The 22,138-nt window shown below is 47.5% G+C and overlaps 1 protein-coding gene and 1 long non-coding RNA gene across 5 annotated transcripts in view; both read right to left on the bottom strand.

The window, feature by feature from the left end:
• LOC308470520 overlaps window positions 1-22,138 on the bottom strand; it is a 215,454-nt gene that overhangs the window by 104,787 nt on the left and 88,529 nt on the right. The gene's annotated exons all lie outside the window — the stretch shown is intronic.
• Window positions 1-22,138, bottom strand: part of ATL1 (atlastin GTPase 1) — a 47,139-nt gene that overhangs the window by 19,629 nt on the left and 5,372 nt on the right. Inside the window, exons 1-6 of one of the 4 annotated variants that reach the window (XM_080980275.1) lie at window positions 19,926-20,130; window positions 11,234-11,481; window positions 7,119-7,253; window positions 4,508-4,612; window positions 3,664-3,714; window positions 1,049-1,105 (exon numbers count right to left, since the gene is read on the bottom strand). In XM_080980275.1, the coding sequence (XP_080836401.1) occupies window positions 1,049-1,105; window positions 3,664-3,714; window positions 4,508-4,612; window positions 7,119-7,253; window positions 11,234-11,481; window positions 19,926-19,959 (630 nt within the window). In that variant the 5' untranslated portion in view covers window positions 19,960-20,130. Of the gene's footprint in view, window positions 1-1,048; window positions 1,106-3,663; window positions 3,715-4,507; window positions 4,613-7,118; window positions 7,254-11,233; window positions 11,482-19,925; window positions 20,131-22,138 lie in introns of those variants that run through there. The other 3 variants (XM_080980277.1, XM_080980276.1, XM_080980278.1) reach the window with 3 other exon arrangements.

Genomic DNA, 22,138 nt, shown 5'->3' with positions numbered 1-22,138 from the left:
TGTGCGTTTAAAAGGGGAATGTAAACTCTGCTAAGTAAAGGAACTTGCTCCCCTTTATCACATACACAGCCCAACAAGACAATGACAAGAATCCACCAACAGCATACAAATCAATATGGCTAACCTGATCCAAAACACCCACCCACCCCACTCACACATGAAAACAAAGACCACCACAGCCAACCACAAATGAATAACCACACCCTAGGCCAACCCCAACCTCTCTCACCACCAAAGGAACACAAGTGAACAGCACAGAACCTTCACAAGCGACGCTGACACAAAACCCCACATATATTAAGTAAAACAGAAACATCGCCACCCGACCCCACCCCCACCCATCTTCCACCCCCCTTTCCCCTTTTTCTTCTTAATGTCTCAACAAATGAAACTGATCTGTAAAAAATGTTACTTGGAGAAAAAAAAGAGAGAGAGAGAGAGAGAGAGAGAGAGAGAGAGAGAGAGATTGCACATGCTGTATTTTTTGCTCTATAAGACTCACTTTTTCCCTCCTAAAAAGGGGAAATGTGTGTGCGTCTTATGGAGCGAATGCAGGCTGCGCAGCTATCCCAGAAGCCAGAACAGCAAGAGGGATTGCTGCTTTCACTGCGCAGCGATCCCTCTTGCTGTTCTGGCTTCTGAGATTCAGAATATTTTTTTTCTTGTTTTCCTCCTCCAAAAGCTAGGTGCGTCTTATGGTCTGGTGCGTCTTATAGAGCGAAAAATGCGATACTTTCGTAAACTAAGAAAATCTTTAATAAAAATACATATAATGTAAGTAAAGGAACTTGCTAGTGCAAGTTAGAAAGAATATTAATAAACAATATATCCTCTCCTGCCACCCTGAACATTCCCACTGATACTGCCCACTGTACCATCAAGGTCTCCTCCAACCTGTGGCCCTCCACAGGTTTTGGGTTACGGCTCCCATATTCCCTGGCAATTGGACACACAAACTGGGGCTGCTGGGAGCTCGAGCCTGGCTTTTAGATCATCTGCCACCTAGCAACACAGGTGGAGTGGGGTGCTCCCTGCACACGCCCCTTACCTGAAAGGGCTTCAGGAACGTCTCCTCCATGGCCAGCCTCCCATATTCTGTGAAGAGCTGAAACAAGAAGCAGACGGGGCAAAAACGATGAGCTTTTATTTTGGGAATTATAGAGACAGAACTACCTAAATTGTGTAGAAATTTATGCATGTATGCTACTACAGCAGCAAGAATGCTACCAGTAAAGAAACAGAAGTCCCAGTAAAGGAAGAATGGATACATAAACTCATGGAATATGCAGAAATGGTGACACTTACTGGAAGAATAAGAAATCAAGATAACAAGCTTTTTATGAAAGAACAGAAATGGTTTATTGAATATTTACAGATAAATTGTAAACAGATGAAAACATTAGCCGGATTATTGTAATAACCTGCAGTTTTATAAAAGTATGCATTTACAGTAGATAATTAAATGAGCAAGTAAATGAACTTGGATATGCAGAAGGTGTTAAAAGATATTTAAGGAACCACTGAAAGAGGGGGAAGGAACTCAAATTCTGAAATGTTAAATGGACTGTAAAACTAATGAAATGTATTAATTTGAAAAGTATATGTATATAAAAAAATCGAGGGAGATAAATGTGTCAGAGAAGGGGCTGTGTAGAAAGGGGGTAGAATTCAACAGAGCACAAAGCGGGGGACACGGGGAGGGATGAGGTCTGCTCAGGCCATGCGTCTTGCCCCAGAGCAGATTTAAGAGGTGTGCAGGAGGCACACAGAAGGGAAGTCCAGTTGCGCCGCCAGACCTTGTTCTACACACACACAACTTCATTTCATCCAGCCCTTTGCACTAGAACGTTTGTTTCCATGGTCGGACGGAGTCAAACATTCTTCTCAGCATTGCAAGTTCAGCAGGTGATATCCAAGTAAGTCATACTAAAGAGAAGACCCGCGGCAATCAAACGCCCATTTATTTCAGAAGGTCTATCTACTCCAAGTATGACCAACTCTGGATAACAAGCTGTGTCACTGGAAGAGAACCCACCCTCTTTTGAACTATATATTTTAGTATTTTAATCTGGGCTCCATGATCACTGCAGATGGTGACAGCATTCACGAAATTAAAAGACGCCTGCTTCTTGGGAGAAAAGCAATGACAAACCTAGACAGCATCTTAAAAAGCAGAGACATCACCTTGCCAACAAAGGTCCGTATAGTTAAAGCTATGGTTTTCCCAGTAGTGATGTATGGAAGTGAGAGCTGGACCATAAAGAAGGCTGATCGCCGAAGAATGGATGCTTTTGAATTCTGGTGCTGGAGGAGACTCTGGAGAGTCCCATGGACTGCAAGAAGATCCAACCGATCCATTCTGAAGGAAACCAGCCCTGAGTGCTCATTGGAAGGACAGATCCTGAAGCTGAGGCTCTAATACTTTGGCCACCTCATGAGAAGAGAAGACTCCCTGGAAAAGACCCTGATGTTGGGAAAGATGGAGGGCACAAGGAGAAGGGGACGACAGAGGACGAGATGGTGGGACAGTGTTCTCGATGCTACCAGCATGAGTTTGACCAAACTGCGGGAGGCAGTGGAAGACAGGAGTGCCTGGCGTGCTCTGGTCCAGGGGGTCACGAAGAGTCGGACACGACTAAACGACTAAACAACAACAACAACAACAACAATTTAAATCTGTAAAGGTAAAGGACCCCTGGACAGTCAAGTCCAGATGAAATCGACTATGGGGTGTGGAGCTCATCTCCACTTTCAGGCTGAGGGAGCTTTCCAGGTCATGTGGCCAGCAGGACTAAACCGCTTCTGCCACAATGAGACATCGTGACGGAAACCAGAGCTCACAGAACACCGTTTACTTTACCTTTACCTTTTTAATCTGTAAAAACAAGGAGTCTTGTGACATCTTATTATAGAGGTTTCTGAAATCATACATGGCATGGAGAAAGCGGGTGGAGTGAACTGCTAAAAGCAATAGAAGAAGCATATCTAAGCAATATATAAAACACATTTAAAAGAGCAGAACCAATAAAACAAAGCAGTAGCGGAATAAAACCAATTTGAGCGTTATTTTAAAGGATCCTGGAAACAAGTCAAGGACCAGAAACCTCTTTTCCTACAGACAAATAAGAGAGATTCCCAGTGAGGTTCATTCAGTGCCCATTCTGTGCTTTGTTGTTGTTGTTTAGTCGTTTAGCCGTGTCCGACTCTTCGTGACCCCATGGACCAGAGCACACCAGGCACTCCTATCTTCCACTGCCTTCCACACTTCAGTCAAACTCATGCTGGTAGCTTCGAGAACACTGTCCCACCATCTCGTCCTCTGTCGTCCCCTTCTCCTTGCGCCCTCCATCTTTACAGGCATCAGGGTCTTTTCCAGGGAGTCTTCTCTTCTCATGAGGTGGCCAAAGTCTTGGAGCCTCAGCTTCAGGATCTGTCCTTCCAGTGAGCACTCAGGGCTGATTTCCTTCAGAATGGAGAGGTTGGATCTTCTTGCAGTCCATGGGACTCTCAAGAGGCTCCTCCAGCACCACAGTTCAAAAGCATCAATTCTTCGGCGATCAGCCTACTTCTGCCCAAACCCAAACACCATAAATGGGGGAGGGGAGAGAGAGAGAGAGAGAGAGAGAGAGAGAGAGAGAGAGAGAGAGAAGAGAGTGATATTACCTGCAAGTGCTGGAGGTCGTCTTCTTGAACATTCTGGGACAAATTGTACACCTGGATGCAAAACAACCCCACAAGCATGTAAGAATGACTGAAAGCAACCCTGGCTTCTCTTTCGTTGCCAGAATTCGACCCCACTATGGCAAGTGGGTGGGTGTCTCCCCCCTGCATGTGATCTTGTGCCTATTTCCCCAAAATCAGCAATTTTCAGAAGGGGTGAGGAGAGGGCACCCCAAATCAGCTCTAACCACTGAACTACAGACCTTCCCCTAGAAATCAGTTTACTAGACAATCAAGTGCGGCATCAATTATGCTAACTAGCCAGGTCTAATGACGTTGAAGAACTCTGCTGGAAACGGGAAGAGGAGCGGAAACTGTCACAATTCACGAATTCAGCAAAGGTCAGGAAGGGAAATCACACAAGCAAATATGAGCAGTACTCGCCAGCATTGTTTAAGTCCACAAACGTTACGTAAAGAGTTACGTTATTTTCTGCATTCTTTTGGGCATGGATTCCCTTCCACTGAAATGCAATTGAGTTACCTTATGTGATTGTCTAATGAATGACGTTCATTGCAGCCACAGTCGATTGTGAGACCATACAGGCAGGTTTTAGCAGAAACCAAACTGCAGCCGAGCAGAAACAGCTCTGGTTGCAAGAAACACAGGACAGGGCAGAAATCACGACCACCTTGCGTCCCTTGCTGGGGCTTAGGGAGGCTGGCGGCTGTTTGCCTCCTGCTTACTAAGGTCAGCTGGTTGAACACAGAGCACCGCCCATCCTCTGCTCATGCCGTCTTCACACACAACTCCCCTCCCCCCCCCCCATTCCCATCATCTCAGTTACCTGGATGGAACTGATCATGGTACTAAGAGCAAAGACGGTGGCTGAATCTCGCAGGGTTGACTGGCTGTCAAAGGTCCCCTGGGTGTCCATCAGCAACACAGCCACCTGCAGGAGACGGAAAAAAGGTTTCCAAGATTGTTCTAATTATTTATTTATTTATTTATTTGTACCCCGCCCATCTGGCTGGGCTTCCCCAGCCACTCTGGGCGGCTTCCACAGAGACCAAAAATACACTAAAATGTCACACATTAAAAACTTCCCTGAACAGGGCTGCCTTCAGATGTCTTCTAAATGTCAGGTAGTTGTTGTTCTCTTTGACATCTGGTGGGAGGGCGTTCCACAGGGCGGGCGCCACTACTGAGAAGGCCCTCTGCCTGGTTCCCTGTAACTTGGCTTCTCGCAGTGAGGGAACTGCCAGAAGGCCCTCGGAGCTGGATCTCAGTGTCCAGGCAGAATGATGGGGGTGGAGACGCTCCTTCAGGTATACTGGGCCACTTTATTAGCACACTTTATTTACAGCAGCAGTTCCCAAACTTTTCCAGGCCACTGCCTCCTTGTTTCCATGATCTCATCCCCACTGCCCCCCGCCACCCTACCCTATAAAAAGCATTATACACTGCCGGCCTATTAAACCATTTTGGAATGAAACATATGAAGAAATCAAAAAGATGTTCAAAATATATTTTAGTAAAAAACCAGAGGCATTCCTTTTGGGTATAATCACAAACGATATTTCTGGCAATCAAAGGAAAGTATTCCTCTATGTGACAACAGCTGCCAGGATGCTCATTGCAAAAAATTGGAAAGGGGGGGAAACCCCATCAATAAAAGAATGGCAAATCAAATTTTGTGAATATATATATCTGGCAAGATTCACAGCATTCTTAAGGGGACAATCGGACCAGAAATTAGTAAAAGAATGGGAATGTGTTAAAGAATATATGAAAAACATTGCTCTGGAGTAAGGGTTAAAGAAATTGAAAAATGGTGCAAGAGGTATAAAAGATAGAGGTAATCTACACTAGACACAACAATATAGAAAGATTAAAAACTATGAGGTCTCAGAACAAAGGAAGGAAGTCAATATGTGTATATGTACGTAACGATTAGTATGACGATATGGTTTTCTTTGTAGGTGTGATTTTTCTTTTTGTTTTCTTTTTTGTTTTGTTTTTATATTTGTTTTGCTTTGTCTTGTTTGTTCTGCTTTGTTTTGGACTTTATGCTTGTAATCTATTTTTTAAAATAATAATAATAATAATAATAATAATAATAAAGCATTATGCAGAATATCAGCTTGCATGACTCACTAAGGAAGATAATAACACAATAAAATCCAAACCAATAACAATTAATTGCACATTTCTTCAAAATCCAAAAGTATGTGGTTTAATTGATTAAACAAAATGGATGAACTTGGTCCAGTGCTACCAGCTTTCCAAAGTCTGAGTCATTTGCATGGGAAAGTACAGTCAAACAAAGCTATGCACAACTGCTAGTTAGTGCATGAAGGGGTTAAGGACCACAGAGTTGTATTGCTAGATAGACTCAGTTAGGTCATGCCCCCTCTCCTCTGGAGAGGAAGCCAAGTTTCTTTCTACTCCCCCCCCCTCTCTGCAGCATGTAATAAAGAAGGACGTTTGTAAGCTTGCTCCCAAGCTTATAGCACATGTTTGAAACTACATTCTGTATTTTCTGCCCAAAAATACAGTTGCCTGTGCTTTCCTTGCTGCTGCAAGCAACAATGCATGACAGACCTTGAATCTGTAAGTAAAGCATTTTAAACTTACTTAACAGTGTGTACTCTGCACACTGCAAGAGGGGTAGAAAGAGTCAGCTGCTATGTTCAGCTGACAGGATAAAAAGATTTAACAGTCTATGTTCCCAATGCTATACTACTGCTTAACTTTTATTAGTTTAAGACTCTGCTATGGGGGGAATTCTGTATGCTAGCCCTGCATTTTGAATCAAGGCACCCAGTCAATTTGTTTGTTGTTCACTCACACATGTGGGTCCACAAGGATAGATATATTTTAATTCCCCCACAATTTGCAATTTTATTCCTCCACAAGAGGTGGTACCACCCACTTTAGGAACCACTGAGGTAGACCAACCGGATCAGCCGAAAGGACTGCACGGCGATAGCTGTGAGTAATAATAATAATAAATAATATTTTATTTATACCCCACCCCTCCCGGTTCAGAAAACCAGGCTCAGGGCGGCTAACAACAAATTTAAAACACTTAATTGATGCAACAATAAACAGCATAAAATACAGTATAAAATGTGAATAACAATAAATTCAGAATTCAAAAATCAATTTAGGGGGGGAATCCTTCCAATAAACATTAGATGATCACCAGGGCTAGCTGGCTAAATTAGTCCTATTTGGGCCAGCGAGGAGACCAGGGGAGAATTAGCTGTGGGATCCCAGAGCGGGTAATCTTCATAAAAAGGGGAGAGGGAGGGAAGGAAGGGGAATAAAAGATCAGGCTAAGTTCAATTTGAAAGCCGGGCGGAATAGCTCTGTCTTACAGGCCCTGCAGAAGGACGTTAAATCCTGCAGGGCCCTGGTCTCATGGGACAGAGTAGCACCAAGGAGCTGCCTACCTTGTTCCCGTCGGGCTTGTCCACGAGGAAGACTTCGCTCCAGATCTGGATGCCTGTCGTCTCCCGCTCCGAGCCGCCTCTCCAGGAAAAGCCCGTCAGAGGCTCATTGTAGTCGCCAACCCAGTCGGCCAACTCCTGCAAGGTGAAGAGATGGCAAGTGGTAGTTGATTCTGTTAGTTCCCGTAACTGGTGGGCCAAATCAGGCCGAGATTAGTATCCTAAAGGTAAAGGGACCCCTGACCATTAGGTCTAGTTGTGGCCGACTCTGGGGTTGCGGCGCTCATCTCGCTTTATTGGCCGAGGGAGCCGGCGTCCAGCTTCTGGGTCATGTGGCCAGCATGACTAAGCCGCTTCTGGCAAACCAGAGCAGCGCACGGAAACACCGTTTACCTTACCGCCGGAGCGGTACCTATTTATCTACTTGCACTTTGACATGCTTTCGAACTGCTAGGTTGGCAGGAGCAAGGACCGAGCAACGGGAGCTCACCCTGCCGCGGGGATTCGAACCGCCGACCTTCTGATCGGCAAGTCCTAGGCTCTGTGGTTTAACCCACAGAGCCACCCGCGTCCCTTATTAGTATCATACCTAGAGGCTAAACCAATCTCCCATTTTTGCTACCTGTCAAGAGCTTGGCACAGGCCACAAAGCATGGCTGGAGAGTCGCTTTGGCCCAGGGTGTGCGTGTCACTAGAGATGCAAGCCTGCATGAAGGGGTGAGGGAGAGGGACTGCAGGGTGTGTGTCATCATACGGGGCGTTATTCCATGAAATTTGCACTAGGAAAAGGATTAGTGTTAGTGCAATGGGATCTCTCCTCCCCATGAACCAAGCCCAGATCTGCTCTGGGGAGTGGAGGATCCCCCAGAACAGATTTAGAGGGAGCACTGGGGAGAATGTCCCACTGCTCAAGGAGAAATAAGAAATGCCTTCCTTAAAAGATAAAGGTAAAGGGACCCCTGACCATTAGGTCCAGTCATGGCCAACTCTGGGGTTGCAGCGCTCATCTTGCTGTATTGGCCAAGGGAGCCGGCGTATAGCTTCCAGGTCATGTGGCCAGCATGACTAAGCCGCTTCTGGCAAACCAGAGCAGCGCACGGAAACGCCATTTACCTTCCCACCGGAGTGGTACCTATTTATCTACTTGCACTTTTGACGTGCTTTCGAACTGCTAGGTTGGCAGGAGCAGGGACCAAGCAACGGGAGCTCACCCCATCATGGGGATTTGAACCGCCAACCTTCTGATCAGCAAGCCCTAGGCTCTGTGGTTTAACCCACAGCGCCACCCGGTTCCCCCCTCGTTAGTGCTGTCCCAAGTACAATCCATAGGGCTTACTTTGGAGGCTTTTTCAGTGGAAAAGTTGGGAAAAGCAGGAAGCATACCAGATCCACCATATTCTTTTAACTGGATTTAATATTGCATCTTTACAGTGCTGTAACGTGTCCTGGGACCTTACGGTGAAAAGATCCTGGTAGGCATCTCTGTTGCATTTGAATGGCTTTTAGACGTGTGTTCCTGTTCTTTTTGCTTTAAATTGTTTTTATAGATACCTATAATGGCTTAAATAGATGCAAATGTTCCAGCAGCCTCGCTTCAAGCGCACAATTGTTCTGAGCATGCTTTTATTGCACCGTAAATTGTTCCGGGATGCCATGTGGATATTGATGGGTAAAGGAAATAAATCAATGACAATGAAAACACACACTGCTATTATGGCTGGGAAGCTGGGGCTACACGCAGATCAATAGCTCTCAGGATCTTGGCAACGTGTCTGCTTAGGGTGCCAAATGTCTGGGGCGTCCCCGGAGCTGTCAGAACAGCGCGCTGTGTTGCATTCTGGACGCTGGACGGATCCCCTCAACATTAGGACTGGCCAGACATTTATGTGAGTTCTGGGACAAGGAGCTGGCCCCTAGCCCACGCCCCCTAACCCAAAGGAGAGAGTCAGGAATTGTTCCTTACAGCACCTTCCCTGCTTAACACCCAAGTGGCAAGGGCACAGTGTTAGAATTCCTGCTCCGTGATTGCAGTCATGGGATTGTTGTCTTTCACATGACGGTATATGTTTTGACTCCACAGAGTGGGAAGTGACGGAGACAGAATGTTTGTGTTACTATGTTCCGTGAAGTGGGACTATTGTCCTTTGTTCTTTTTCTCTTTGCTGTCTGATGCTAGAGAGAGAAGGAGCCATGTTGCAGTGCTCCGTGTGTGTTTATATGTAAATAAAGCAGATTAGCCAAAATGCTGAGTTGCTGAGGTCTGTTATGCAACTGCGCAAACTCTGCGGATCCCTAACATAGCTGTCAACTTTTCCCTTTTGTTGCGAGGAATCCAATTCGGAATAAGGGAATTTCCCTTTTAAAAAAGGGAAAAGTTGGCAGCTATGATCCCTAAGTGTGCCGGTCTGTTGGCATTGGTCTCTGTGATGTTCGGGCTGAAGAAAGCTTCTGAAGCTCCTGAACGGAAGACCAGGAGGGAGGGAACATACTACTCAGGCATGTGTCTCTACCAGGGTCCTACTCGAGTGTAGGCTGAACTCCTGACACACAGCTCACACTTCACCACCACCCCAGCAGGAGAAAGCCTGCGGGAACCATCAGGAGCAAGCCAGTTCACCGGCCTCCCCATCCCCACCCTCCATTGCCTGGGACCCTTAAAAGGAAGAGTTACTTATTCTTGCTCTCTCTTAAATGTTTTAATGTGGAATAGTAATCCTGCTGTCTTTTTGGCAGGAAAACAAATGCATTTTATTGCTTCTGAAATGTTCAGATTTAGCATTATTTTTTATTGTATTGTTGTTGTTATTATTATTACTTTAGACTTTATTAAATTTATATGCCACCCTTCATCCAAAGATCGTTTACAGTATAAATGGTTTACAGTATAAAAGAAATTCAAAATCCAAAGCCTAAGAAAACAAACCAACCCCCCACCAAAATATTATTACTTATTACATTTATTTCATAGCAACACAGAATTGTAGCGTTATAAGGAATCCCAAGGATCATCTAGTCTGACCTCCTGCAATGTAGGAATGTCAACTAAGGCAGCCATGGCATCCATCAAACCTTTGCATTGGTTTATTTCTATTTGCGTCTTTCATTTCATTTCATTTACTAGTCGCTCTTCCTTGCCAGCCCGACTCAGTGGCTTACACACATACACAAACACATACCACACCCTAACAAACAAAAGCCCACATACGTTCATAAATAAAATCAAGAATTCATTTTAACACATTAAAGATAAAGGCCAACGGTCTGGTGAAAGAGGAATGTTTTCGCCTGGTGCCTAAAGGTGTGTAGGGAGTGAAGGTGCCAGGCAAACCTCCCTGGGGAGAGCGTTCCCCAAGCAGGGAGCCACCACAGAAAAGGCCCTCCAAGCTGACACAAATTTGCATTTGCACTGTTTGTCAGCCGCCTTGGGGTGCTTTTTTTTTCTGCCGAAAGGAGGCGTATGAATAAATAAGAACAGAACATCTGCCCAACCTCGCCTATTGAAATTGAAATTCTTTATTGTCACTTGTACAACTTGTATACAGTGAGATTACACGAGCACCCATAGCTGTCAACCTTCCCTTTTTTTGCAGGAAATCCCCTTATTCAAGCACCGTTTCCCGCTGCTTCCCGCATTGTTAGATATCCTGTAGACTGTCCCCAGGACAGGTGAGGCTGCTGATCCCTTATTTTCAAATCTGAAAGTTGACAGCTATGCGAGCACCCCCCACTCAGCTCTCTTAGTCTTAATTCCCCTCTTTTACTGACGCACACCCACCAAACCCGAAAGCCAGTTGCCCTGTTGTTATCTTTTCATTCAGCAGCCTTACAGCCCACGATAGAAGCTGTTCTTTAACCTGTTGGTGTGACTAATCCTGCTTCTATATCTTCTGCCCAAGGGCAGGAGATCAAGAAAGTGCTGGCCAGGGTGTGAATCATTCCTGAGAATTTTCCTCACTCTCCTGAGGCAACGTTCTTCCGCTATTTCATCCAGCGGATTCATGGGACAGCCCATAATATAATATTGCGAGGGAAGTGGACAGATCCCAAAAGCTGATTTGCTCCTGCCCTTGTGGGGAGGCCCTGAAAATGCGGAACGTGACCATGTGAGGCCCACCTACCATGTTGTACATGTATCTCAACATGAAGTCCATCAGGAACGACTTGCCCTTCCGGAAAGCCCCGGCCACAGAGACGGCCACCACCTCGCGGTCTCGGACGGCTTCCGAAAGCAAGATGCGGTTGAGGGCCTCTTCGTCCAGCTCAAAGGAGTGGTCATCCTTCACGATGAGCACCTGCACCGGGCGGGCCTTCCCGTCGGACTCCTCCTCCTCCGAGCTCCACTCGTAATTCTTTTCAGAGAACCCACCTGTGTCGGAAGAGAGCAGCCCCCAGGGTCAGGTCCCAGCAGCAGAGGGTAGAGCTGAATTAGCTCCTTCAACCACCACCCTCCAGCTCCCATCAGCCCCAGCCATCATGCCCAACGGCCAGGAATCATAGAATCGTACAGTTGCGAGGAACCCTCAAGAATCATCTAGTCCAACCCTCTGCAATTGTCATACACTGGAGGATGGATGGCGGAGGATGGAGGATGGTTGAAGGATGGATGGCGGCTAACAGATTGAGGTTGAATCCTGACAAGACAGAAGTACTGTTCTTGGGGGACAGGGGGGCGGGCAGGTGAGGAGGACTCTCTGGTCCTGAATGGGGTAACTGTGCCCCTGAAGGACCAGGTGCGCAGCCTGGGAGTCATTTTGGACTCACAGCTGTCCATGGAGGCTCAGGTTAATTCTGTGTCCAGGGTGGCTGTTTACCAGCTCCATCTGGTACGCAGGCTAAGACCCTACCTGCCTGCAGACTGTCTTGCCAGAGTGGTGCATGCTCTGGTTATCTCCCGCTTGGATTATTGCAATGCGCTCTACGTGGGACTACCTTTGAAGGTGACTCGGAAACTGCAATTAATCCAGAATGCGGCAGCTAGACTGGTGACTGGGAGCGGCCGCCAATACCACATAACACCGGTCTTGAAAGACCTACAGTGGCTCCCAGTACATTTCCAAGCACAATTCAAAGTGTTGGTGCTGAACTTGAAAGCCCTAAACGGCCTGGGTCCGGTATATCTGAAGAAGCGTCTCCATCCTCATCGTTCTGCCCGGACACTGAGGTCCAGTGCCGAGGGCCTTCTGGCGGTTCCCTCCCTGTGTGAAGTAAGGTTACAGGGAACCAGGCAGAGGGCCGTCTCAGTAGTGGCACCTGCCCTATGGAACGCCCTCCCATCAGATGTCAAGGCAATAAACAACTACTTTACTTTTAAAAGACAACTGAAGGCGGCCCTGTTTAGGGAAGTTTTTAATGTCTAATGCTGTATTGTTTTTAATATGCGGTTAGAAGCCGCCCAGAAACCCAGCCAGATGGGCGGGGTATAAATTATTATTATTATTATTATTATTATTATTATTATTATTGACACAATGCAGGAATCTCAACCAGAACATCCTTGACACATGGCCATCCAGCCTCTACTTAAAAACCTGCAAGGAAAGAGCGTCCACCACCTCTCATGGGAGTCTGTTCCACTGTCTAACAACTCTTACTGTCAGAAAGTTACTCCTGATGTTTAGCTTGACTCTCCTTTGTTGGGATTTGTAGCCCAGAACACCTGGGGGAAGGTTCTAGATTCAGGTAGGTAGCTGTGTTGGTCTGACACAGTCAAAATATTTTAAAAAATTAAAAAAAAATTCCAGTAGCACCTTAGATACCAACTAAGTTTGCCTTATAGAAACCACCTAGGGACGCGGGTGATACTGTGGTCTAAACCACTGAGCCTCTTGGGCAGGCTGATCAGAAGGTCAGTGGTTCGAATCCCCATGACAGGGTGAGCTCCCATTGCTCGGTCCCTGCTCCTGCCAACCTAGCAGTTCGAAAGCACACCAGTGCGAGTAGATAAATAGGTACCACTGTGGCAGGAAGGTAAATGGCATTTCTGTGCGCTCTGGTTTCCATCACAGTGTCCCGTTACACCCGAAGCAGTTTAGTCCTGCTGGCCACATGACCCGGAAAGATGTCTGCGGACAAACACTGGCTCCCTTGGCCTGAAAGCAAGATGAGCGCCGCACCCCATAGTCGCCTTTGACTGGACTTAACCGTCCAGGAGTCCTTTACCTTTACCTTTAGAAACCACCTAGCCCAGGTAGCCTTCCTGGACCAGAAGTGGCTCTCTGGGATCTCAGACAAAGAAGGTATTTTGCACCAGCTGCTACCTGAACCTTATTTTAAGGAGAGACGAAAGACTGAGCCCTGGCTATTCTGTATGCAAAGTACATAGACACTCGTTTACTGAGCTATGGGCCCCTCCATCCTTGCCATTCAATCTGGTTGCAAACTCACTGTCAATTATCGGTGAATTTGGCAGCATTTTAAGGCTGCTTTTGCACTGCAAGAAACCAGCCCCCGTCCTAGCATGAGCCAGCACAGAAACTGACTTCCAAGAAAGCTATTTCTGGCCCCAACTGATTCTCATTTGCCTGGAAATAAAGGGACTTGGTCCATCACACAACCCAAGATGTGCTTTCAAGCCAACCTGGTCTTCCTTTGCTTTGGCAACATCTTAGGGAATGTCACCTCTGCAATTATATCGCCCATTAAGCTGTTTGGTTTAAAAAGTCATCGGGGAAGTTTTCCTTAAATAATTTAAACAACAACAACACACCAAACCTGTATTTATCACATGTGGAATTCACCACAAAGCTGAACAGAAACTTCAACCATAATAGTTGGGCATCTTTGATTTATTCCATTTATATCCCACCATTTTGTGGCACGCAAAGAATCAGAGAGTTGGAAGGGACAACAACCCTGCGAAGTAGGTTAGGCCAAGAGGCAATGGAGCTGGCAAAACATTTCCAGTTGATGCCAGCTTCCGGGCAGGAAGGAAATACTGTTTAATCTAAGCTGTCTTCCGGGAATATTGACATTCCATTTTAGTTGCAGCTGCTGCCAAAAGGAAATTAGCTTTGGTGAGATCTTAGCTAGCGTCCGTGGTCAGTGACAGTGAATTCCATCATTAAGTCATGTCATCATACAGTTGTAGAGTTGGAAGGGACATCGAGGGTTATCTAGTCCAACCCCCTTAAATGCAGGAATCACAGCTAGACAAAGTTAATGGACTATGCAGAACTGGATAAAATGAAAGGAAGGATTCAAAACCTGTGGGACCAGAGATTTACAGAAGATTGGAAGATGTATATGAACTATCTGAAGAGCAATTGTAATCAACAAATTACGCTTAGTAGGACTACAAGAAGTTTTGTAAGGAGAAATATATGAAACATTACAAAGTAGAAAAAGAATAGAGATATTAGTTATCAGATTTAAATGTAATAGGGAAAGTAATAAATGTATACTAAGAGATTAGATTGGATTTCAGATGAGATTGATGGAAGTAAAAAAAAATTGTATAAGATATAAAAGTATGTTTAATTACTGTTGAAAATGATATGTGAAAGAACTAATAAAAATTTATAAAAAAATAAAAATAAAGCGGGATATCAAATCCAAAATTCTTCTTCTCCAAGGAAGAAAAGCTCACCACTTTCCAAGTGAGACTGTTCCACTGTTGAACAGCTCTCACTGACATTCTTCCTGGTGTTTATGCCCAAGAAGAGTTTAAGAAGTGTTTGCCGGATCAGGCCAATGGCAAATCTAGTCCAGCATCCTCTTCTCACAGTGGCCAACCGGGTGCCTCTGGGAAGCAGGCAAGCAGGACTTTCCCCTCCCGTGGTTTTTGGCAACTGGTATTCAGAATCAATGCTGCCTTTAACTGTGGAGGCAGAGAACAGCTACTGGGATTAGTAGCCATGGGTAGTCTTATGCTCCACGAATCTGTCTAATCCTCTTTTAAGGCCATCCGAGCCTTACCTCTTTTTTTAATTATACATTAAGATACCTACTAATGACAAACCTAGACAGCATCTTAAAAAGTAGAGACATCACCTTGCCAACAATGGTCCGTATAGTTAAAGCTATGGTTTTCCCAGTAGTGATGTATGGAAGTGAGAGCTGGACCATAAAGAAGGCTGATCGCCCAAGAATGGATGCTTTTGAATTATGGTGCTGGAGGAGACTCTTGAGAGTCCCATGGACTGCAAGAAGATCCAACCTCTCCATTCTGAAGGAAATCAGCCCTGAGTGCTCACTGGAAGGACAGATCCTGAAGCTGAGGCTCCAAGACTTTGGCCACCTCATGAGAAGAGAAGACTCCCTGGAAAAGACCCTGATGTTGGGAAAGATGGAGGGCACAAGGAGAAGGGGGCGGCAGAGGGCGAGATGGTGGGACAGTGTTCTCAAAGCTACCAGCATGTTTGACCAAACTGCGGGAGGCAGTGGAAGACAGGAGTGCCTGGCGTGCTCTGGTCCAGGGGGTCACGAAGAGTCGGACACCACTAAACGACTAAACAACAACAACAAGATACCTACAAACCACCTTGAACTATTTTGAGTTCCAGCAGAGTTTGTTCTTCATCCCTGCAGTATTTAAAGGAAAAGCCTGCAACTCAGCCAGATCCTTCTCTCCATCGCAGCTGCGTGGCTAAGGCAGGGAGGGAGGGAGAGCAGTCTGGGAAGAGCTCTGTCACTCTTCACAGCTGCTCCGGAGGAATTAGCATCAGAGGACTTGCTGCAAAGACAAAATTTGCTACTTGGGGTTTGCAGTTGCTTGCAAAGTAGAAGAACATGAGTGAGGCAGGGCTGGGAGAATGGGCGATGGAGGAGTCACTCTAGCTAGCATAAAGGCCATTTTGTTTTTTTAGGAGGAAATCATTTTCTAACATTAAAAAAAGATGCACATGGCACTCGGCAGCCATATTAAGAAACACGGTTGGTTACAAATAAATCATAACCCCTTACACAACACATTTTTTCAGTCTTTGAAGGCACTTCACATACTTGATCTCAGCACTCTCTACAAAAACAACAGGCCGACATTACTATTTGCAGGTTGCAGATCATAGAAAATTAATAATAATAATAATAATAATAATAATAATAATAATAATTTATTTATACCCTGCCCATCTGGCTGGGTTTCCCCAGCCCCTCTGGGCGGCTTCCAACAAAGTATTAAAATACAGTGGTCTGTTAAACAGCAAAAGCTTCCCTAAACAGGGCTGCCTTCAGATGTCTTCTAAAAGTCTGGTCGTTGTTGTTCTCTTTGACATCTGGTGGGAGGGCGTTCCACAGGGAGGGCACCACCACCGAGAAGGCCCTCCGCCTGGTTCCCTGTAACTTGGCTTCTCGCAGTGAGGGAACCGCCAGAAGGGCCTCTGCGCTGGACCTCAGTGTCCGGGCTGAACAATGGGGGTGGAGATGCTCCTTCAGGTATACTGGACTGAGGCCGTTTAGGGCTTTCAAGGTCAACACCAACACTCTGAATTGTGCTGTAGAGTTGGAAGGGATCCCCAAAGGGCATCTAGTTCAACCCTCTGCAATGCTGGAATCACAGCTAAAGCATCCCTGACAAGCCAACCTCTATTGAAAAACATCCACCCACTTCCGAGGGTGTCCTTTCCACAGTTAAATAACTCTTGCTGTTAGAAAGTTCTTCTTAATGTTTAGTCGAGATCGTTCTTGTAATTTCAATCCATTGGTTGGGGTCCTACCCTCTGGAGCAGCAGAAAACAAGCTTGCTCCATCTTCTATTGTGACAGCCCTTCAGATGTTTGCAGGTGGCTATCCTGTCACCTCTCAGTCCACTCTTCTTCAGGATGAACATACCCAACTCCTTCAGCTGTTCCTCATAGTGATGAGTCGGGTCAAGAGTCTACAAACTGTGCTCCAGGACCTCTCTTGGGGGAAGGCTGATCTGTTGCCTTTGAAAGCAGCTGGGTCTCCAGCCACATGCAGCCTTTGTGGAACATACTGAGGGTGCTCCAGGGTCCATTTCCACTTTGGAGGAGGCTGGAACAGGGAAGACTAACTGATCTGGTCAGCCTTTCACATGATCCAGGCCATAAGGTCGTAGAGAGTGGTGGCTGGTGGTTGTTGGAGCTGGTGGGCAGGGAGACCCACAATAGGCAGGCAGTGACCGCCAGAACTACCCCATGAAAAGGAAGGCAGGCAAGCCAGACTGAGATTGATGGGGCAGTGCCCCATTTGACCTAACCATAGGCTGTATGTACCATTTTTTTAAAAAAAGAAAAGTTCATTTGGCTGCTTTTGACACAGTTAATGTGAACTACCCTGGTCTACGACAGCAGCTGCATTTTTAAAAATATAATACCATAGCTATTTTCCCAGTGCCTGTTCATGGAAATGTACAGAAATGAGTAATGGTTTCATATGCATTTTTTAAAATTGCAAATAGATTTTTAAAATATATATATATATATGTCTTTTTAAATTACCGTATTTTTTGCTCTATAAGACTCACTTTTTCCCTCCTAAAAAGTAAGGGGAAATGTGTGTGCGTCTTATGGAGCGAATGCAGGCTGCACAGCTATCCCAGAAGCCAGAACAGCAAGAGGGATCACTGCTTTCACTGAGCAGCAATCCCTCTTGTTGTTCTGGCTTCTGAGATTCAGAATATTTTTTTTCTTGTTTTCCTCCTCCAAAAACTAGGTGCGTCTTATGGTCTGGTGCGTCTTATAGAGCGAAAAATACGGTAATAAGAGTGTTTGCCAATTCTGGATAGAGTGAACTAGACAGATGAACCATATGCAACACTTTAGAATTTTCTTCAGCAACCCACCCCATCCCACTTGCCCTGGGGATTTGCTGTCTGATATTGTTCCCTAGCTGGTAAATCCTGGTGAGGGGCGGAAGAGAGAGAGAGAGACTGTTCCAACTGGAAAACACCACAGTGGCCTTTCCCCTTCTTCATTCTGCTTCCCCTCCTCTCACCTGGACAGCTCCTCCTCCTCCTTTGAATGCAACACTGCACAGTCACGATGAGTCGCTTAAACTCAACTCACCTTCCCCGCTTCGTACTTTGTTCTGCAAGCACAACCAGATAACATATCTGGAAAGCTATTGGGTGAAAAGGGAGGGGAATCCCCAATAAAGCGTTCCAATAACTGGGTGTGTGCCCCCCTTTTAAGGCAAACCCCCACTACACTCCCAGTTCCAAACCCACAATCCCACACACCGGATCTATTCCACGTAAAGCACCCCCTTTGTGCACAGCCCACCATCACCATTTTAATCAGGATTAATTAATGGGGCATTTACAACAAGTTCAGTGGTCACCACTATTGATATGGTTTGGAATCTTACCTACAACGGGTATGCGTCATAAGTGTGCATGGGATAAGGGTGTTGTGTTGTTGTTGTTTTAAATGACTGGGTGGCTAAGACAGGGCTAGAAGATGGCACTGAGTTCCCTAGATCAAGAAACCCCTTTTTTCCAGCTGCACTGACTACCAATTCATCCCTGGGCTCAGTTGTCTCAGTCCTGGACTTTACATTTAAAGCTCTGAATCACGGTTGGGGAAAGTGGTACCCTGTAGAAGCAGCTGGACTCCCACTTCCATCATCCCTGACCACTGGCCATGCCAGGTGGGGCTGCTGGGAGTTGGAGTCCAAGAACATCAGGTGGGCCACAGGTTCCCCACACCGATCAATATCCTCCTTACAGCACCCAGAACAGGAAACAGCACTCCAGACAAGGTCCGACTAGTGCAGAATTAAGTCAAACTCTTGTTCCTCGTGACTCAGAAACAAAGCTTCCCTTAAAGCAGAATTAAAACTGTGTTAGCTGACTCATGTTTGACTTGTGATCAAGTGCAACCTCCAATACACCCTTCACATGAATACATCAGGGATCCCTTGTCATGTTTGTTGCTTCCTCCCCAAACTTTGCATTGGTCTCTGTTGGACCTCTGTTTTCTACTCCTTTCTATCAAGGTCTGTTTTGAGCTTTATCCCAGACTCCTGTGGTGTCAGGTGCTCCTCCCAGTTCTGTGTCATCCGCTAGTTTCACAAGGATTACGCGATGCCCAGAATTTCTACACAACGCTACCTTATTCCGTTAGCTGCCTGCAGCAACTCTGGATGGGAAGGCAGCCCACAAAATGCAGTAAATATACACGTGCATTAAAATTCACCCCCTTTCCTGCTGATTCAACCTCCTAGCAAACACACTCGGCACCACACCTTTTTGGCTTCGGAGAGGTCCATCAGTTCACACATTATCACAACACGCAGACACCCTGCACAAAACTCCCAAGCCTGGGGAAGGGGGCTTAGAATCCGGTGCCTCCTTGTGCAGGAAGATCACGCCTAAAATTCATGATTTAATAAGCATCGGGATGCACCCACTCCTGCAAAAGCAACCATCACACATTATTCTAAACAGGAGGGGGGGGGAGAGAAACGCTACCTTTGGCCACCAAGGAGTGCTAACAGGCTACTAAAATGCATCTAACAGCCAGAAACCTCTTTTTTTTGCAAGGCCACCCTGTCTTGACCACCGTCTTCCAATTCAGGGTTTGTTTACTTCTGACGGGGGGGGGGGAGGAGAAACAATGGCTCCCCGCTCCCCACCCCTTGCATCTCTTTGGCCCCATTGTTCATCCTCTCCCTCTCCCCCCCCCCCCAGCCCCACAATCTGCCAGCCGGCGGGGCTGCACCCATCCATCCTCCCTGCGCCCTGCGCGATGCGCCCCCGGGGTGGAGCCACAGCCGGGGCCGCCTGGGAGCTGGGGAGCAACATTGGGGATGGGCGCAGGGACGAGCGGCTCCTCCTGGCCTTCCTACCGCGCGCCCCGCTCCGGGGAGAGCCGGGGAAGGACGCAGGAAGCGCGGCCGGGCCAGACCTACCCCAGCTGTTCCTCTCCTTGCGGTGCTTGGCCATGATCGCCGCGCCCGGTGGCGGCGGCTGCGGCTGCGGCGTCGCAGGAAGGCGGTGGGGAGCCTGGGCCGGGCCTGGGGATGCTGCGGCGGCGGCGGCGGCGGCGAGGCGAGGACGAGCGCTGCTGCCGCTGCTGCCTGGCCGAGGGAAGCGGCGCTCAGCTGCGCATCTCCGGCGGGAGGGCGCAGGGAGTGGCGGCGCAATCCGGCTGGGGCGCAACCGCGGCTGGGCGGGGACGGGGTGCCCCCTCCGCCGGCGTCAGCCTCCGCCTGCTTCGGGCGCGCGCGCGCGTCGGGGATCGCGGGGAGGCCGCAGCGCGGGAGCACCTGCAGGCGGCGGAGGCGGCCGCGGCCACGCGCGCGCGCGCGCGCGCGCAGCGGAGGCGCCGCTCCCGGCGCGCAGCCGGCACTGCAAATGCGCCCAAGCAGCAGCAGCAGCAGCATCGCAGGGCGCGCGGGACCCCCTTCCAGGGACGCCCCTTCGGGTACCACGAGAGGCACTTTGGGTTGTCCCCAGAGCCGGATGCAGCTCAGCTTGGCTTTTGGTTGGGAAAAGTCCCTGCCCCGGGCATCTTACAATCTGCGGTGCGCTGCCCTGCCGGATAGGGAGGCTGGGGTCAACAGGAAAGGACGCGCGCGCACGTGTGAACGGCACGCGCGTGTTTCTGGGAGTGGGGTCCTCTGCAACAGGCGTTGCCCGGACAACAGCCGTCTCCGCATCTCTGCAGGTGGGTTAAAGCGCAACAGGAGCTGCGGAGGATGCGGAGGCCAGTTCTGGGTACCGGAAAAGCAGAGGACGCAGCGTTTCTTAAGGACGGGAATCTCGTTAGGTGTTCCCAAACCTTCACGACCAAGGCACGCATGCATGCATTTATGTTGTATACCGCCCTTCATCCGAAGATCCAGGGCGGTTCACAACAGAAAAAAACACAAAATGAGAATACAAAATACAGTACGCAATAAAACAAAAACACAAACTGGTGAATGCCACACTTACAACCAGTTCCTTGTCTGGATGCAGTACACCTAGGCTACAGAGAAGGCAGGCAGACAAGTTTCACAGATAGCAAAACATATTTCAATTTCTGTAGTACAGTATGGATCGTATGGTCAAGGGTGCTGGACCAGGTGGGCCTTTTGGGCGTGATCCAGCAGGTTGTTCTGTCTGTCTAGTTAACTGGATAACTTTGGGCCAGTCGCTATCTCTCAGCCTAACCTACCTCACAGGGTTGTTGTGGGAAACAAATGAGGAAGGGGGTGAACCAGGCATGCCACTTTGATCTCCTTTATTTATTTATTATGAATGCAATAAATAAAGAAAATAGTTCAGTGTTGTCTACAATGCCTGGCAGTGGCTCTCCAGGGTCTCAACCTGGATTCTCACCCAATTTTACCTGGAGAGGCCAGGGATTGAACCTGGAGCTTCTGGGTGCAATTAATTGAGATATACCGTATCTTTCCGTGTATAATACGCCCCCATGAATAAGACAGCCCCTATTTTGGAGGACTAAAAATTAAGAAGGGACGCGGGTGGCACTGTGGGTTTAACCACAGAGCTTAGGACTTGCTGATCAGAAGGTCAGCGGTTCGAATCCCCGTGACAGGGTGAGCTCCCGTTGCTCGGTCCCTACCCATGCCAACCTAGCAGTTCAAAAGCACGTCAAAGTGCAAGTAGATAAATAGGTACCGCTCCGGCGGGAAGGTAAACGGCGTTTCTGTGCGCTGCTCTGGTTCGCCAGAAGCGGCTTAGCCATGCTGACCACATGACCCGGAAGCTGTACGCCGGCTCCCTCGGCCAATAAAGCGAGATGAGCTCCGCAACCCCAGAGTCGGCCACAACTGGACCTAATGGTCAGGGGTCCCTTTACCTTTAAAAATTAAGAAAATGGAGGGGATATTGCCCAGAGTTGTTGAGCTTATTTTAGGAGGGGGTTGCCGCAAATCACTCACCCGCCTGGCAGACGCTAACACTAACATGTCGCAACAGCCTCCTAATGTCTGTCTGTCTCCTCGCCGGCAGAAGCAGCCTATTGCCCGCCCAATTGCTGCAGCAACACCCAATCAACACCACCTCTTGCCGCAGACAAAACCTAGTCTTATACACGGAAAAGTACGGTATCTACCCGCCGCACTGAATTCAATAGGACTTCCAGGTAAATGTGCAGGTGATGGCAACCCTACGA

Source organism: Podarcis pityusensis (assembly GCF_964106645.2).
Source record: "Podarcis pityusensis genome assembly, chromosome: 1".
NCBI lineage: Eukaryota > Metazoa > Chordata > Lepidosauria > Squamata > Lacertidae > Podarcis > Podarcis pityusensis.
Note: the sequence above shows the minus strand (reverse complement) of the source record. Positions and strands in the feature narration are given on the sequence as shown.